Raw genomic sequence first — 19,672 nt, 5'->3', positions numbered from 1 at the left:
TGGCGCGATGAATCACCTAGTATATATATATATATATATATATATATATATATATATATATATATATGCATGGAATCCGCACACAATTCACTGGTTCATCACGGTTGTGCTCATTTCAAGGCACAAGACCACAACATAGAATTTTGAAAGGAGGGCACTCACCAATTCGCAGATAAAACTTCAATTTATTCAATTCATTAAAATATTGAACCTCAGATAGTCGTCAACGTTTCGGTCCGCATTTCAGACCTTCTTCAAGACAGACAGTACAGCAGCAAGAGATCTAAGGTGGCCATACATCAGAAAGATATTGTACCCAATCATACAATCTCAATTGATTGTAAGATGGATTGTATGCAGATTGTGTGCACATTGTGTGTCCAAAAACCACCAAGGACTGCCGGGGAATTGAAGGGAAATTGGACACAATCATGAGTGCAATCGATCTTAAGATCGATCTTTCTGATGTATGGCCAGCATTACTCCAACAGAGACCTGTTGGTCAAGAGCTCTCTGTTGGAGTTAAGCTGGCCATACATCAGAAAGATCGATCTTAAGATCGATTGCGCTCATGATTGTGTACAATTTCCCTTGAAATCCCCGGCAGTCCTTGGTGGTTTTTGGACACACAATCTACATACAATCGATCATACAATCAATCATACAATCCATCTACTGCATGATTGTGTACACAAGATGTGCACACAATCTGCATACAATCCATCTTACAATCAGTCATACAATCCATCTGCTGATTGATTGTATGATTATGTACATAAGATGTGCACACAATCTGCATACAATCCATCTTACAATCAGTTGAGATTGTATGATTGGGTACAATATCTTTCTGATGTATGGCCACCTTAAGATCTCTTGCTGCTGTACTGTCTGTCTTGAAGAAGGTCTGAAATGCGGACCGAAACGTTGACGACTATCTGAGGTTCAATATTTTAATGAATTGAATAAATTGAAGTTTTATCTGCGAATTGGTGAGTGCCCTCCTTTCAAAATTCTATATATATATATATATATATAGATGATCTTCTAGAAGGTGCTAAATAATTTTGTAGAATCTGAATGGTTGCTATGGACAACATCCCATCTTCAATAGAACTAGAATCCACTGTTGTGCAGTTGCCGCTTAGCACTGTACCACTACGTTATATCATTATGCCAGTAGTGTTACACACCTCCCACTGTACCACTACGTTATATCATTAGGCCAGTAGTGTTACACACCTCCCACTGTACCACTATGTTATATCATTTGGCCAGTAGTGTTACACACCTCCCACTGTACCACTACGTTATATCATTATGCCAGTAGTGTTACACACCTCCCACTGTACCACTACGTTATATCATTAGGCCAGTAGTGTTACACACCTCCCACTGTACCACTATGTTATATCATTTGGCCAGTAGTGTTACACACCTCCCACTGTACCACTATGTTATATCATTTGGCCAGTAGTGTTACACACCTCCCACTGTACCACTACGTTATATCATAAGGCCAGTAGTGTTACACACCTCCCACTGTACCCCTACGTTATATCATTAGGCCAGTAGTGTGACATACCTCCCACTGTACCACCAGCAGCGTAGCTTTGTTTGGAGCGCCCCCCCCCCGCCGCCCGAGCCGCCCGTGCCCCCCCCCCCCATTGCCGCATGCTTACCTGTCCGCGCGTCCCGGCTCCCCTCCTGGCTTCAATTAATTCTATGCAGACGGACCACGATAAAATGGCCGCCCCCATACCGCAGACAGTTTCAGAGAACAATCTGCTTTATGGGGCGGCCATTTTATCGTGGTCCGTCTCCATAGCATTGATTGAAGCCAGGAGGGGAGCCGGGACGCGCGGACAGGTAAGCCTGCGGGGGATGGGGGGTGGGTGGATTACTATAGCACCGCAGCCCCCCCGGCGCCCCATATGCACAGCGCCCCCCCGCGACCGCGGGGGGCTTTGGTGCTATAGTTACGCCACTGTGTACCACTACGTTATTTCATTAGGCGGGTAGCATTACATACCTTCCACTATACCACTACGTTATATCATTAGGTCAGTAGTGTGACATACCTCCCACTGTACTACTAGGTTATATCATTAGGCCAGTAGTGTGACATACCTCCCACTGTACCACTACGTTATTTCATTAGGCGGGTAGCATTACATACCTCCCACTATACCACAACTTTATATCATTAGGCCAGTAGTGTGACATACCTCCCACTGTACCACTACGTTATATCATTAGACCAGTAGTGTGACATACCTCCCACTGTACCACTAGGTTATATCATTAGGCCAGTAGTGTTACATACCTCCCACTGTACCACTACGTTATATCATTAGCCCAGTAGTATTACATACCTCCCACTGTACCACTACGTTATATCATTGGGCCAGTAGCGTTACACAGCTCCCACTGTACCACTACGTTATATCATTAGGCCAGTAGCGTTACACAGCTCCCACTGTACCACTACGTTATATCATTAGGCCAGTAGTGTGACATACCTCCCACTGTACCACTAGGTTATATCATTAAGCCAGTAGTGTGACATATCTCCCACTGTATCACTACATTATATCATTAGGCCAGTAGTATGACACGCCTCCCACTGTACCACTACGTTAAATCATTAACCCAGTAGTGTTACATACCTCCCACTGTACCACTTCATTATATCATTAGGCCGATAGTGTTACACACCTCCCACTGTACCACTATGTTATATCATTAGGCCGATAGTGTTACACACCTCCCACTGTACCACTACGTTATATCATTAGGCCGATAGTGTTACACACCTCCCACTGTACCACTACATTATATCATTAAGCCGATAGTGTTACACACCTCCCACTGTACCACTACGTTATATCATTAGGCCGATAGTGTCACACACCTCCCACTTTACCACTACGTTATATAATTAGGCCAGTAGTGTTACACACCTCCCACTGTACCACTACGTTATATCATTAGCACAGTAGTGTTACACACCTCCCACTGTACCACTACGTTATATTATTAGGCCGATAGTGTTACACACCTCCCACTGTACCACTACATTTTATCATTAGGCCGATAGTGTTACACACCTCCCACTGTACCACTACGTTATATCATTAGGCCAGTAGTGTCACACACCTCCCACTGTACCACTACGTTATATCATTAGCGCAGTAGTGTCACACACCTCCCACTGTACCACTACGTTATATCACTAGTCCAGTAGTGTCACACACCGCCCACTGTACCACTACGTTATATCACTAGCGCAGTAGTGTTAGTTATATGCAGCAGCCCTCCTTCTGTATGTGCGTAAGTGCAGGTTATATTAGTAATGTTCCCTTCATGTTGGCAAATCTCTTTTATAGCTGTAGAACTGACACGAGCATCTGCGTCGTCAAGACAAAGCACACATAAGGCGGCACTGCACCCGGCATTCTCAGTATACACATTTCTCCTCTAGTGCCTGGTAAATCTCCACAAACAGAACAGCCTAAATTCTTCCATATAAAAAGAATTCAGAGTTCTGCCGTTCATCTGTAACATTACACAGAACTGATGTGTACTCTGTATAAATGTAGACTGGTACTTGATACATAGTGGGGCTAATGGAATTGCCTGCAGTTTCCACCAGTATTGCACCAGAATGAAACACTCCTAACCACAAATTGACCTCCTTGGTTTTTTGTAATGATAAACACGTTGTGAATGTGTAGTAGACTTTACAACTCGCCGGAAATGTGTGAGAAAACAATGGCCAATCAATTAAGTAAGTTGCCTCTAGATGGCGACATAGCTACTATCTGCCATAGGGAATACAGCCCCTTGCTGACTGGCCTGTGGCTGGTTGGCAGTATGGACTTTATTCTGGTTAGAGATGCGCAGGCTCTGACTTAAGGCCCCCATACATTAGTCCGACTTGTCCTAAGGACAAGTCGGACCTGATTCCCCCCTGCAGCTCCCCGGGAGGGGGACACACGATTTGGCACTTGATGTGCCAAGTTTTGCAAATGATACATCGCATGCGATGTATCATTTGCAACTCCAGGGGAGCTGCAATGTGAAGGGAGCAGGGGGCAGGGGGACATTGAGGCGGCTGGGGGGACGGACGCTGCGGGGGACACAGCTGCGGCAATTACTTACAGCTGAGCTGAAAAAAAAAAGCCCATACAATGAATGGGCAGCCTGTGATTGGCTGCTGAGCGCTCTCTCAGCGCTCAGCCAATCACAGGCTGCCCATTCATTTTATGGGCTTTTTTTTTTTCCGTACTGACAGCTCCCGCCGGCTCTATGCCGCCTGTGTCCCCCGCAGCGTCCCCAGCCCCCCCTGCTCCCTCTACCGCCGCGCCGCCCCACTAGGTCCCAAGTCGGGTGGTCGGACGTGCAGCAGGTCCGACCACCCGACGCAGATCCGATGCGCACGGGACCGCGCATCGGATCTGAGGGGACATCAAAACTAGCCGATTTTGGTCCGATTTCGGCCAGATCCGACTGATCTGGCTGAAATCTGACCAAAATCGGCTAGTGTATGGGGGCCTTTACTCTGATTTCAAAGCAGGATCTTATTGGCTATCAACTGTCAACAACTGTCATGTGATTTGGGATAGCCAATAAGATCCTGCTTTGAAATCAGAGTAAATCAGAACCTGCACATCTCTAATGGTGCCCATACACGCTACGCTTTTTTGGTCCTATTTGATTTGATTTGATTTTGACTATATGCGATACAGTACAAAAAGGATGTGCCTGCACATCCTTTTTGTACTTAACTATATCGGGCTCCCGGGGACGCGCATCGCGTCGAATCTGAACGCGGCAGACACTTAACACGCCGCGATTATCGTATATGCGATGCGTTTTGTACTTAAAAAGTACAAAACGCATACGATAATCGTAGCGTGTATGGGCACCATAATTCTGGTCCATTTGCTCCTGTTGTGCGCATGTACAGCCGCTTGGTGCAAGCAGTCACGTCAATATCATTACTCGGCAGCAGCTCGCACACAGCACTGCAGGCGAATGGTTGCACCCATGGGAATGCCCAGCGTTTCATGGGCGTTCCCATGAAAACGCTGGGCATTCCCATGGAGATTCGGCGATGACTAGGGTGCGGGCAGCTGATGTCAGAGGATGTCAGCTGCCCGCTTGCTTTCCGCGCAGGTTGCCCGCAGACCTAAGACATCGCAGAGGTGTCTTAGGTGTGTGACCGCTGTAGAAATCATTCGATGGTCGGCAACCATCAAATGATTTCCTCCTCGCATGCAAGCTGCAAATGCAAAACATCCATTCGCATGCCTGCGGGTATCACGTCGTGCGAGGGGGGCGGCGTTTGGTGGACTCGCATGGCTGCGAAATTCACAGCCTTGAAAGTCAGCCGGAATAAGGTCCGATGGGGATGGGTTATAGGGTCAACACTATGAAGGTCGACATACATTAGGTCGACCACTGAAGGTCGACAGGGCTTAGGTCAACACATGAAATAGATCAACATGGCTAAGGTCGACAGGGTCAGAAGGTCGTTTCGGGAGGGTAGGCAACTATGACATTAGCCATAGTAAAAGCTCATTTAAAGGGTCGGGTACAAATTCCCAGCAGGGGCATCCTGAAGGTCAAGGGTCAATTTACTAATGTGGAAGTTCTGGTGAAGATGGCATGATATCTATTATCGGTACTTGTTTCCTAGCACGGCCACACCGATCATGATCGTGGGCATCGTTAGTAAAAAAATCGCGGGCATCGCGGCCATCGCATGCACTAAAAAATTGGGTGCGATGCGACCGACGCGATGCCCGCGATTTCCCATAGGGATCAATGTTAAATGCCTCAATTTACCCAAATCATCATAGGGAACAATGTTAAATGGGCCAGAAACCCCCAAAAACACCCCTGAACAGTGAAATGGCCCCCCAAAATTAGTTAACGCCAGGGCTATTTTTGAGCAGGCTCTAGCAGGAACTGTGGCCCTTATTCTAGTTCACTCTTTCTGACAAAATATTTGTTAGATGGACAAAACCATGAGCACTGCAGGTGAGGCAGGTGTTACTTGTGCAGAGATAATTAGATTTGGGTGGGGTTTTACACCTGCCTCACCTGCAGTGCACATGGTTTTGTCCATCTAACAAATATTTTGTCAGAAAGAGTGAACTAGAATAAGGGCCACAGTTCCTGCTGGAGCCTGCACAAAAATAGCCCTGGTTAACGCCACCCCACGATCAACGTGCGCTCGCCACGCTTCGGGTTCACGTTGATCGTGGGGTGGCGTTAACTAATTTTTGGGGGGCCATTTCACTGTTTAGGGGTGTTTTTGAGGGTTTCTGGCCCATTTAACATTGTTCCCTATGATGATTTGGGTAAATTGAGGCATTTAACATTGTTCCCTATGGGAAATCGCGGGCATCGCGTCTGGACCATTTAAGCCTTTTTTAGCCGCCTGCGATGCGACCGACGCAACTTTTTTCAATGCATTTCAATGGGAATTCGCGGGCATCGCGTCGGTCGCATCGCAGGCCACTAAAAATTACCCGCGATGCCCGCGATTGTGGCCGTGCTAGGAAACAAGTACCCTATTATCTTTTAGAAGATGCTAAATATGTGCAGTAAGAAGTAGATTCTAATTAGTTGCTATGGGCAACATCCAATCTGCAATAGAACTCCCATCTTAGTAAATGTACCCCTCAGAATCCAGACAAATCCTGGTATTTATTTAAAGCTTCTCCTAACTCTAACCAACCCCTCCTGCAGCCTAACCTTAACTGCCCCCCCCCCACACCTGTTATTATAAAAGCTGCATCCTCTGCACCTATGGTAGCCACACCCCTGTATATAACACATGTAATGCAGCCCACACACGCACCGATTCCAGCGTGCGTTGTGGGCTGAACTAGCACACACAGCATCGCATCGTATGCCTTGTGCATACGATGTGCATGCGATGCGATGCTGTGCTAGAAAAAGCAGGTACAAAAAATATGTGCAGCACATACTTTTTGTACTGTCCGATGAGGTGCCACGGGAGCGCGCACCCCATCGTACAGCATCGCACCACCGGCATCGGCGCGTGTGTGGGCTGCATAACTGTGACAGGGAAGGTGGCCCCTCTCAGCTCTGGGCCCCATAGCAGCTGCACCCGATGCACCTATGGTAGCCACACCCCTGTATATAACACATGTAACTGTGACAGGGAAGGTGGCCCCTCTCAGCTCTGGCCCCATAGCAGCTGCACTTCCCGCACCTATGGCAGCTACACCCCTGTATGTAACACGTGTAACTATGACAGGGAAGGTGGCCCCTCTCAGCTCTAATCCCCATAGCAGCTGCACTCCCTGCACCTACAGTATGGTGGCTATACCCCTGTATATAATACATGGGTACTTGTGTACTATCACGGCGCCCATCGCATCGCAGACCATAAGGCATGCAATGGTATGCGATGCGACGAGATGTCCCCCGGTGTCATTCAATGTTAAAATTGTATAGCATTGTATATGGCCTATATGGGGGCTTACAATGTTAAATGCACCCCCACGCCACCCCCACTACGAACGTGAACCCGAAGCGTGGCGAGCGCGCGTCCTACGACCTTTTCATACCCCCACTATCCACGTCGGCGTGGAGTTGATTTTATATAGCGTGGCGAGCGCAGCGAGCCACCGGACCCGAAGTGTGGCGAGGGGACGCGGAATACATGTAAAGTAATACGCGTCCCCTCACGGGGCATGCTGCGCTCGCCACGCTTCGGGCTCAGTGGCTCGCTGCGCTCGCCACACTATATAAATTCAACTCCACGCCGACGTGGATAGTGGGGGTATGAAAAGGTCGGAGGACACGTACCGCCGACCCTCGCGGGCTCGCTGCGCTCACCAAGCTTCGGGTTCACGTTCATACTGGGGGTGGCGTGGGGGTGCATTTAACATTGTAAGCCCCCATTTGGGTGCTTATACAATTAAACATCGTATAGAGGGCTTATTACAATTTTAAATCGATTCGCATCGCAGTGCATCTTGTGTATGGCATGCGATGCGATTATATGGTGTGCGACCAAATATCGTGGGCGCCATGCTAGTACACAAGTACCAACACATGTTACTGTGACAGGGAAGGTGGCCCTCCCAGCTCTGGGCCCCATAGCAGCTGCACTCCCTGCACCTATAGTATGGTAGCTACGAACCATACAGATGGAGCGCCTGTCGCTCAGCTCCATGGCTCGCAAGACCGCCCCTGCTGGCGCGCCGGCGCTCCATCTGACTGGGACACACGTCAGGGAGATGGGCACGGTTAGGTTGGGGTAGCGGGGAGTTGGGGGGGAACCATGGGGAGCTCCGATGCACGCGTGTCCCCTTCTGGCGGAAGGCGAGGGCTGGTGGCTGACGAATCCACCGCCAGCCCCTGCCTGAATGACAGGCACTCCATCTGTAACACATGTAACTGTGACAGGAACAGGGAAGGTGGCCCCTCTCAGCTCTGTGCCCCATAGCAGCTGCACTCCCTGCACCTATGGCAGCTACACCCCTGTATATAACACATGTAACTGTGACAGGGAAGGTGGCCCCTCTCAGCTCTGTGCCCCATAGCAGCTGCACCCCCTTCACCTATGGTAGCTGCACCCCTCTATATAACACATGTAACTGTGACAGGGAAGGTGGCCCCTCTCAGCTCTGTGCCCCATAGCAGCTGCATTCCCTGCACCTATGGTAGCTACACCCCTGTATATAACACATGTAACTGTGACAGGAAAGGTGGACCCTCTCAGCTCTGATCCCCATAGCAGCTGCACTCCCTGCACCTATGGTAGCTACACCCCTGTATATAACACATGTAACTGTGACAGGGAAGGTGGCCCCTCTCCGCTCTGGGCCCCATAGCAGCTGCTCTCCCTGCACCTATGGTAGTTACACCCCTGTATATAACACATGTAACTGTGACAGGGAAGGTGGCCCCTCTCAGCTTCGGGCCCCATAGCAGCTGCAGTCCCTGCACCTATGGTAGCTACACCCCTGTATATAACACATGTAACTGTGACAGGGAAGGTGGCCCCTCTCAGCTTCGGGCCCCATAGCAGCGGCAGTCTCTAAAATATGTTCTCATTTGACATTAACAGAAAATCTTATTTATTTGACTAAAATCACTGCATCATTTATGATTTAATAAAAGCCTAATTTCTTGGTTTGATCCCTAGCAATCTCACCTGACACATGGTAGTTACAGCGCAGCCCACAGGCTCTTTGCCTGTCATTGTTTTTATGAACCCTGTAGTTACTTTCCTTCCCTCTCACTGTGTGATTGAAAGGATGAAGCCATTATTAGCATTACCTGCCTCCATATAGCCAGTTCATAAAGATAAATGAGCATAATACCATCTCACTTCATAATGCACTTAATAAGCATGCTGTTAATCAGAGGTGTTAGTTAAAGAAGTCGAGAAGGCAAATGTACAAAGATATCCCTGCTCCCGTAGGAGGTGTGACAGCTTGCGCTCCTGACGTGGCAGTCCGTGGGGAGATCCTGTCACCTGTTCAGGCCGCGGCAGTGCATAGTGTTAGCAGTAGGCTTCTCAGTGACTTGTGCTGGGCTTCTATAGAGAATGTGTCTTGTTGGGTTCTTTCTTTATAAGCTTGTTTATGTCACAGTAGGGAAAGAGACTGTCAGACAGGTGACCTGCGCCAGAAGGAAATAGCAATGGCATTGTTCTATGACATCAGCCACCCGCCCCTGGTAGGCAGGTGCCCGCCTGTGTCCACATGGGGATGCCCAGCGTTTTCCTGGGCGCATCCACCATTTTTGTGGGTATGCCCAGGAACTGCAGGGCGTTGCGAGCGTCCCCTGCCCCCCTCCATCCCCGCCTCCCCTCCATGTGAATGCCAAAGCGACCATGCAAGTCGTCTAAGGCAGCAGTGTTAAACTTATGGCCCTCCAGCTGTTCTGGAACTACACATCCCAGCATACCACAGATTTTATGTAATGGGTTGCTAAAACTGGGGCATGGCATGCTGGGACTTGTAGTTCCACAACAGCTGGAGGGCCATGAGTTTGACACCACTGCTCTAAGGCATCTGCACAGATACCCTGCACATGGGCATATGTGAATATGCACATGCGCAGTGCGTTAATATCGGTCCCCATTGTGAATTCTCCAGGGACTGAAGCAACCAGAATTAGGGCCAAGGTTATTTGGTGGGAAAAGTTGGCTTTGCCATGGCAAAAGTGCAAATGGCCATCGATAGTGCATTACTATACAATTTTTGACCATCGATGTTTTCACATATCCATTTTCATTGATTGATTGGCCTGCGGGCCAATCAAAATACAGGGGCAAGGCTTCATGGCTAAGCTCAGTATCCCAGCCCTTTGGGGAAAAAAGCAAGAGGAAACTATTTGTTTAAGCTTGACATCGATTTTGGGAAACCATCTGGTTCTCCCCATCAATGGCAAAACTATTCGACATCGGCTATAAACCATCGATGGTCGATGGCCATGCCTACAGAGTCCACTACATGTAGTGGAGAACACTGCAACAGCTGCTGGTACCCAGCCTGTATCATCATGTCTGTCAGTTGTCTGTTGCAGGACACCAAGAGTAAGCAAACCCCCCCCCCCCCCCCCCCACCAGGTGCTGTGAGGTAATGCGCCAGTTCCTGTCACTGTAACTTGCAGCAAACGGGTAATTGTTTTTTTTCTATAGCATCAACATCAGTTCTGACAAGGAAACCGTGTTGACACATATCCCCCAATACAGGTTGAGTATCCCGTATCCAAAATGCTCGGGACCAGGAGAATTTTGGATAACGGATTATTCCGTATTTCGGAATATTTTAATATTTCAATGATGTATTTTAAAGTATCTTGCATTTATGCTGTATAAACACATAATATACACACAAATATATTTTATTACCACATAAAATACACTCAAACATATTTTAATTGTTCAAAAAACAAGGTTTCAAAACGTGAAACAAAATGTGTGTACTATCTCAGCACTGAATTTGAATGCCAAGCAATCATTGTCTTGCACATATATAGTGCCAGTTACATATCATGTCCCCAGTGATGCTGTTACATATGTCCCCAGTGAGTTTTTAGCTTTAGTTTTTTTTTTCACTTTCTGGAATGTCCGTATTTCGGAATAATTCGGATAACGGATATTCGGATACGGGATACTCGACCTGTATAATTAATTTTTTTTCCCTGCAATAGAATTTATCCTTAACAAAATACTTCAGCATTTCCGTGAGCTCCTTAGCATGTCTGAGCATTCCTGACAAATCCCCAACTGTTCTGTTCTGTTGTTTTCTTGCAGATTTCCATATTTCTTTAGTGTCACAATGTTCAGGTATTTCATACATGAGAAGAATTCTACCACAGACCTGGGGATTTGTATGAGCAACAAAAGCAGACATTGCCTTAATCCCTGGTAACACAGCCCCATGTCATTAGACTTTCTTACCGTGGAACAGAACACCTACTCTAAGCCTCTCGCTGTAGATGTGGGGTTATAAGAAGCCATATGTTTGATTGTGCTTTCCATCTGTAGCCGTGCCGCGTAGAAACACTTAGAGACCAAGTAAGAATCTGTATATATAAATGTTGATCAGTGAATCATTAGATAACCTGGCACCACAGAACAGCGTATTTGCATCCTTGTTCAAATGAGATTTTGGCTCGGAGACGTCGCAGCGGTTTACATTAATCTCCATACTTAATTATTTTCTCTGCCAAAAGCACCTAGGTATTTAGGTCTGACCCTCTAGTTTTAGAAGATACCAAATACAATCAGCGATCTTTGCGGATGATTAGCATTTAAATGGAAAGTGTGAGCTTGATCCGGTAGGCAGCTAATGGCCGAATGTTGGTGACATTTGTTCCATCACACCTGTCAGAAGGGTCATTAACACACCGCTAATGAGTAGCGAGTTCTTGCTGGACAAATTGGAAGGGATTAGTGGCCATACTAGGGTTCGGAAAGTGGACACTGTCAGCAATTACAGGGCGATTCAGAACTGCTCGGTCAGGTACGAATTCGCTCCCCCGGCCAATGTTTGGGTGTTGCGCATGTGCAAACCCCTAGGAGCAAAAATTTCACACTCGCCGGAGCGTTCGCTCAGTAGTGGGCGGGAAAGGGGAGAGAAGCAGGGGAACAGCCAGCATTTTATGGGGGCACCCCGCCTCATGAATCCCGGTACTCCTGGGTCTCTGCCTGCACTACATACTGTCCTACTTGCTTGCTCTGTCCTGCTGCTGCATAAGAGGTAAAGCTAGTAATTATCAGTGCGCTTTGGCCAAGAGGGTCCTTGACAATGGGGGAGCCGGGATACAGTTTACCTTGATCCTCTCTTAGGGCCTTATTTTGGTTCATTCTTTCTGACAAAATCCTTCTTAGATGGGCAAAACCATGTGCACTGCAGGTGGGGCAGATGTAACTTGTGCAGAGAGAATTAGATTTGGGTGGGGTTTTACTTCAAAGTGAGATCTATATTGCAGTGTAAAAATAAAGCAGTCAGTATTTTCCCTGCACAGAAACAAAATAACTCACCCAAATCTAATTCTCTCTGCACATGTTACATCTGCCCCACCTGCAGTGCACATGGTTTTGCCCATCTAAGAAGGATTTTGTCAGAAAGAATGAACCAAAATAAGGCCCTTAATCTTAATGTGTGCAGGGAACATGTGCAAGGTCAGTGGTAGTGTATTGTGGTATTGTCATACATCAAGCAATGTTTACCGGAAAACTGCAAAGGTACGGGGTAAAGGGAGATCGCCCCGATCACAGGAACGATTGTCAGTCATGCATATGTGTACCCAGCATCAAGGTGGCCTACACTACCGGGAGGGGGGCGGATTTGGTGACTCCAATCCAATATGCACGGGAACTTGTATCGAATCAGATGTCTAACACATCCGATTGGGCCACTTTTCACCCGATTTAGCGTCTCAATCTGTCGCCGTCAGATATATGTGTGTGAAAGTGGTATTACAGTATGGGTGAGATTTAATGGGATGAGAAATTCAGAAAGTGAGAGATTTGGTGAGAAATCTCCAGGTTTTTTTTTAAAGCGGCAATCATTTACACTTCAAAATCAAACTGGTTTTGCAGGGTAAATGATTGCCGCTTTAAAAAAACCTGGAGATTTCTTACAAAATCACTCACTTTCTGAATATCTCATCCTAGTAAATCTCACCCTATGGGTGACATTCTATGGAACGCGAGAAAAGCGCATATATTTATCGCACTCCACATCGCCGCACTTCGCACTTTCTGAATTTGCATTTTTTTATCATAATTCGCATATTTAATGGGATGCGCATTAGAGGGTAAAAAGTGCGATTGAGTGCGATAATGGGCGAATTTTCGGCATGAAAATGTGCGCATTTAGCTTATGTGCGATTTTGGTTTTGTATTAAAAAAAGAATTGCGTGGGGTCCCCCCTCCTGAGCATAACCAGCCCCGGACTCATTGAGCCGGACCTGGTACCAAAAATACGGGGGTCAAAAAGCATAGGGGTCCCCCGTATTTCTGAAACCAGCCCCGGACTCTTGGACCGGTCCTGGTTCCAAAAATACGGGGGACAAAAAATCTGGGGGTCCCCCGTATTTTGAAACCAGCACCGGGCTCCAACAGCCCGCAGTGTCATGCCACAGCCGGGGGACACTTTTTACATAAGGTCCCCCGGCCGTACCATGAGCACCGTGGCTGGTCAGCCTAGGACGGGGTACCTGGAGGAGTGGGGACCCCCCCAATAAAGGGGTCCCCCCCCCAAGGCTTCACCCGTCCAGGGCTAAAGCCCGGGGCTGTCACCGGCGTCCCTGGCCAGTGGACGCCGGCCTGATGGTGTAAAATCTTTCAATCCTAACATTGCTTTATACAGGAGAACTACAAGTCCCAGCAGACCTCCCCCATGTTAGGATTGAAAGATTTTACACCATCAGGCCGGTGTCCACTGGCCAGGGATGCCGGTGACAGCCCCGGGCTTCAGCCCTGGACGGGTGAAGCCTTGGGGGGGGGGGCCTTTATTGGAGGGGTCCCCACTCCTCCAGCTACCCCGTCCAAGGCTGACCAGCCACAGTGCTCATGGTACGGCCGGGGGACCTTATGTAAAAAGTGTTCCTCGGCTGTGGCATGACACTGCAGGCTGTTGGAGCCTGGTGCTGGTTTCACCCCTACGCTTTTTGTCCCCCGTATTTTTGGAACCAGGTCCGGCTCAATGAGCCCGGGGCTGGTTATGCTCAGGAGGGGGGACCCCACGCAATTTTTTTATAAAAAAAACACATTTTTTACCGCAGAACCCTGCACAGATCTCAATGATCTGTGCAGGGTTCTGGCCAACTCGCATATCAGAACCTGGTCTGAAAAAATGGCGATTTATTAGACACCTTAAAAGTGCGATTTGCGAAATCCCATTCCATTTAATAAGCGAATTGTATAGTTTTCTATTGGGAAACATCTGGATGCGATAAAAGTGCGAATTTTTACCGCACTTTCAGTACGCATGACTTATCGCTAAAAATATGCGATTTAGGGACATTTTCGCATCATATTAAATATGCGAATTCAAGGAAAAATGCGAATTAGCCGTTTTTTGGAGAAAAAATCGCAAAAAAAAAAAAAATCACATTCCATAGAATGTCACCCAAGGTTTCTACTTTGTAATATATCAAGACTCTTATTATTAAATACTAATGGACATGTCTGTGAACGACGTCGGCCCTTCAGCACTGACTGTCCGTACACTGGCCGCAGGGACTGGCACCACAGCTGGGCGGACAGTTGAATTTGTGTTGTGCTGACATGTTTGCATAGACATATTTAGCGTCTGATTGGTAACGTGTATGCTACCAAATTGTCTGCTCTGTTGCCGGATCCGTCTACATAGTGTGTACCCAGATATAGAGAAAAGTCCACGAGGCGAAGAAACATTTTGTTGATATTTTTTTTACTGTATAATGGGGCCGATTCAGACCGGCTTGTAGTGGGCCGAATTCGGCCCCTTCCCTGATACAGGCTCTGTATTTGTGTGGCACTGTGTGTGTGTGTGTGTGTGACTTTGAGTGACATGTTGTATTTATAGGTCTGTGGCCACAATCCTTGTACATGTCACTTACTCACCTGCCGCCTCCAGCGCTGACTGTGCATTTGTCATGACTTCAAGCCGATAAATAAATAATGCGACCTCGGCAGCTCTATTAGATAGTGTCTGCAGCTCGGAATCAGGGGCTTAGCGCCTTTCAGCGGCATCCATCACTGCAGGATTGAAGTGTCAGGGAACTGGGTCCATGCCTTAAGGCACTGCTGTCCTAGTATTTGCATGCAGGGAGCAGGATATATGTTATTAGTATGTGTGTGTGCTGGACAGTGGCAAACGCAGGATTTTCAGAAGGAGGTTTCCAAAGGGGCGGAGCAAAGCGCGGAGATGGACATTTAGGTGACCTAGTATATGCCGGGTCAGTTAAAGTATTATAGATAGACCAAATGTATAATGATAATAATAATATATATATGTATATATACATATACATACATACACACATACAGGGGCGTCAACAGCATTGTATGACCCCTGGGCATAGCAATGTATTGGGGACCCTACCGATCCTCCAGCGGTAGGGGTGGGGGAAGATTTGATGTCCTGCGGGTGGTAGGGGGTATTATATCAACCGCTCTGCATGTAGGGCCTGGATCAGTAATTTCCACTAATTACCCCTTTACTGCACTGATGGTGGGAGATAGAGTGGGAGAAGGGGGCATTGGGCTGAATGAAGGGGCTCTGATATATAACTTCCAGGGTGGTAGAGGATGTTTAATATGCAGAGGAGGGATGTATAGTGGAGTGGGCTCATTATTCATAATTTTCTGGTGGGAGGACAGCTTGCTTGACTGCAGATATTTCCAGTTTCCAGAAATAGGTTTCTTAGATTGGAATGGAAAAACTAGAGAATCCCACCTACCAAATGGTATTCGGGACTAGAGGATCAGAGTTCAAGAGGCAGAGCAATCTGCCCACGAGTATATAAAACTACATACCAGGTGTGTGGAGCTGGAGCAGTAACCAGCTGCTGGAAGGCTGATATCTCTAGTTCTGGGAACAGTAGAGACAAGCTGCCAGTGTCCCTCAAAGGGGGAGAGTCCCAGCTTTTGGAATATACCCTCAGAAAAACTCTAAGTTAGACAGAACCTGAAATATCTGACTGGGAATAACAATTAACAGGCTTGGATGGGGACCACTGCTTTGAAGTCAGATATCTCCGGTTCCCAAGGGCCGATTTTTACAATTCTTATATCCTTGGAAAGAGGGGACCCTCAGCTTTCAGATGAGGATCCATAGACTCCTGGGGGGGTTTCTGGGTACTCAGAAACCCCCCCTGCGTGCGCTACTGGTGCTGGATATATAAGTCCATGGAAGTTCTTACAGATGTTAGGATCCGCAGAAAAGGGTCCAAGTGCATCCAAGTGTCCACTTCCTACACAGTGGGCCTGATTTTGGTTCATACGCTCCCCCACCGGTTCACACAGGGGAGCGTTTTTTGCTAATGCGCATTTCTGCGCACGTGCATACGCTGGGTGCGAGCGGGCACAGCGAACTGCTAGTTCGCCAACCCGTTCCCACCCAGCAGTGCGGGGAGCGGCTGTGAGGGGACGCACCCATGAGAACGCCCACCGTTTCCCGGGTGACCCGGCCCTTTGAGAGGTGTGCAGTAGGTTCCATCAGCTGTCTATTTCACAAGCCGTTTTTCGTATTTCCAGCAGCACTCTAATAATGTAATTTTTAACACTCTCTTGAAAATTTTATATTTGTATCTGATATAAAAAAAAAATTACGCTGATTTGTTGCATCCATATTAATAATATGAAGATTGAAGCTATAAATTGCACAGGAATTATAACTGCAATTTATCATCAGCGTCTGATTCATTCCTGGATGTGCTCTCACCAATAAGTGGATCTTCTAGCACCTGTATTATAATGTGATTCCGCCATCACCCAGACATGCCTGATTCCTGATGCACAGCTGTTATACTGCGGGAGGGTAGAACTTTCATCTCATTCCTTGGACAGGTTTATTATGTAAGTTGTGTTTAGATATGTCCTGAATGTGACAGATGAATGAGGTTCCCTAGGGGAAGGCTGTACGAGACGGTTAGGCGATGGAACCACACCTACAGATCGAGTCAGTGACCTGGAACTCTATCATTTTGTCTAGGTATCCAATCAGGACCTGTTCAACACTGTGACCGCACTGTATGACGTCTGTCTGCCTAATATCGGCGTGGAGAACGTTAGAACCCATTTGTTGGAGCGTGGAGCAAAGACTATCCTGTTACTGCGGGACCAGGAAGGTCAGAATGTTGTTATTTAATTTAAGGGATGATTCAGGTTGGTTTGCTAAAGCTAAAGCAAACTCCTTCTTTAATGGGCAAAACCATGTGCCCTGCAGGTGGGGCAGGTGTAACATGTGCGGAGAGAGTTAGATTTGGGTGGGGTATGTTGAAACTTAAATCTAAATTGCAGTGTAAAAATAATGCAGCCAGTATTTACTCTGCACGGAAACAAAATAACTCACACAAATCTAACTCTCTCTGCACATGTTACATCTGCCCCACCTGCAGTGCGCATGGTTTTGTCCATTAAAGGAGGAGTTTTTGCTTTTGCAAACCAACCTGAATGACCCCCTTAATTGGAAGCAGAAACATTGTGTGCATTCTATACTTATACCATAAACATTTATATATATATATATATATATATATATATATATTGTAATGGAACACACCGATATCCTATATTATAATAACACTGCACCTCACCTCCGTGGTTGCACTCAGCCTCGGCCTTTATATGGCGCCTTATAGAGTAAGTCAGGTGTTCTCTGATTGGACGCTCACAGTCGTCATTTTGGAGGCTGGTTACTAGTCATGAATAATAGTTACAGGTTCTATTCCTACTCTATGGGGGACGTGGACCCCCACGAGGGAGAAATATCTCTTGTCAGTTGGGATTTCGATGTTGATATACTGACCGTCAGAATCCCGGCTGTCGGGACGGCATTTAGCACCCATTGGACCCTTACACTCTGCACAGAGGATATACCAGTCTGCACCATGCCAGGCATCACTCATGAGCTGAGATATCTTCCTGAGGCTGTTCAGAAACACATCTAAAAATGGGCCATCCTGAATGTCTCATTAATATTGATTGTGCGGCTGTTGTAGATATTTCCCCTCACTGTAACTGTACCTGCATGCATTTACAGCTGGTTCCATGTGTTATTCATTCAAGCTTACATAGTGACTGTGACCTACAGATTACACACAACGCAATAACTGCAGACATTAACATGAACAGCAAATGTAAGGACTGACTAACCTCTAATATATAATAGATTCATGTACAGTATTTAATTATACAGGCCCGCTGACAGGTGGGTGCAAGGGGGATACTAAGGAAGCTCAGGAGGTCAGGATGAGAGACAACAGGGGATGAGGCTGAAAGACAGGGTTAGGGATGAGGCTGAAAGACAGGGTTAGGGATGAGGCTGAAAGACACAATTGGGGTTTTGACTGAGAGACACTGGGGGGCTGTGACTGAGAGACACTGGGGGGCTGTGACTGAGAGACACTGGGGGGCTGTGACTGAGAGACACTGGGGGGCTGTGACTGAGAGACACTGGGGGGCTGTGACTGAGAGACACTGGGGGGCTGTGACTGAGAGACACTGGGGGGCTGTGACTGAGAGACACTGGGGGGCTGTGACTGAGAGACACTGGGGGGCTGTGACTGAGAGACACTGGGGGGCTGTGACTGAGAGACACTGGGCGGCTGTGACTGAGAGACACTGGGGCGGCTGTGACTGAGAGACACTGGGGCGGCTGTGACTGAGAGACACTGGGGGGGCTGTGACTGAGAGACACTGGGGGGGATGAGGCTGAGAGACATGGAGGAATGAGGCTAAGAGACACAGAGGAATGAGGCTGATAGACACTGGGGGGCTGTGCCTGATAGACACTGGGGGGCTGTGCCTGATAGACACTGGGGGATGAGGTTGAGAGACACTGGGGAATGAGGTTAAGAGACTGAGGGAATGAGATTGAGAGACACTGGGGGATGAGCCGCCTGAGAGACACTGGGGGGATGAGGCTGAGACACTGGGGTATAAGGCTAAGAGACACTGGGGGGTGAGGCTGAGAGACACTGGGGGGCTGTGACTGAGAGACACTGGGAAGATGAGGCTGAGAGACACTGGGGGGCTGTGACTGAGAGACACTGGGAAGATGAGGCTGAGAGACACTGGGGTGCTGTGACTGAGAGACACTGGGGGGATGAGGCTGAGAGATACTGGGGGGATGAGGCTGAGAAACACCCGGGGGGTTTGTGACTGAGACACTGGGTAGATGAGGCTGAGAGACACTGGGGAGATGAGGCTGAGAGACACTGGGGAGATGAGGCTGAGAGACACTGGGGAGATGAGGCTGAGAGACACTGGGGAGATGAGGCTGAGAGACACTGGGGAGATGAGGCTGAGAGACACTGGGGAGATGAGGCTGAGAGACACTGGGGAGATGAGGCTGAGAGACACTGGGGAGATGAGGCTGAGAGACACTGGGGTATAAGGCTAAGAGACACTGGGGGGTGAGGCTGAGAGACACTGGGGGGCTGTGACTGA

At 47.8% G+C, this 19,672-nt stretch overlaps 1 protein-coding gene across 4 annotated transcripts in view; it reads left to right on the top strand.

Annotated features, from left to right (window-relative positions):
* Positions 1-19,672, top strand: part of LOC146046365 (uncharacterized) — a 194,442-nt gene that overhangs the window by 58,178 nt on the left and 116,592 nt on the right. For all 4 annotated transcript variants that reach the window (XM_083165623.1, XM_083165622.1, XM_083165621.1 and 1 more), the window contains one exon: positions 17,214-17,349. In XM_083165623.1, the coding sequence (XP_083021749.1) occupies positions 17,214-17,349 (136 nt within the window). The remainder of the gene's footprint in view (positions 1-17,213; positions 17,350-19,672) is intronic.

This window comes from Crinia signifera, chromosome 11 (genome assembly GCF_055691185.1).
Source record: "Crinia signifera chromosome 11, ASM5569118v1, whole genome shotgun sequence".
NCBI classification, from domain to species: domain Eukaryota; kingdom Metazoa; phylum Chordata; class Amphibia; order Anura; family Myobatrachidae; genus Crinia; species Crinia signifera.
The sequence above is the reverse complement of the archived record's forward strand: the minus strand, read 5'-3'. Positions and strand labels throughout refer to the sequence as shown.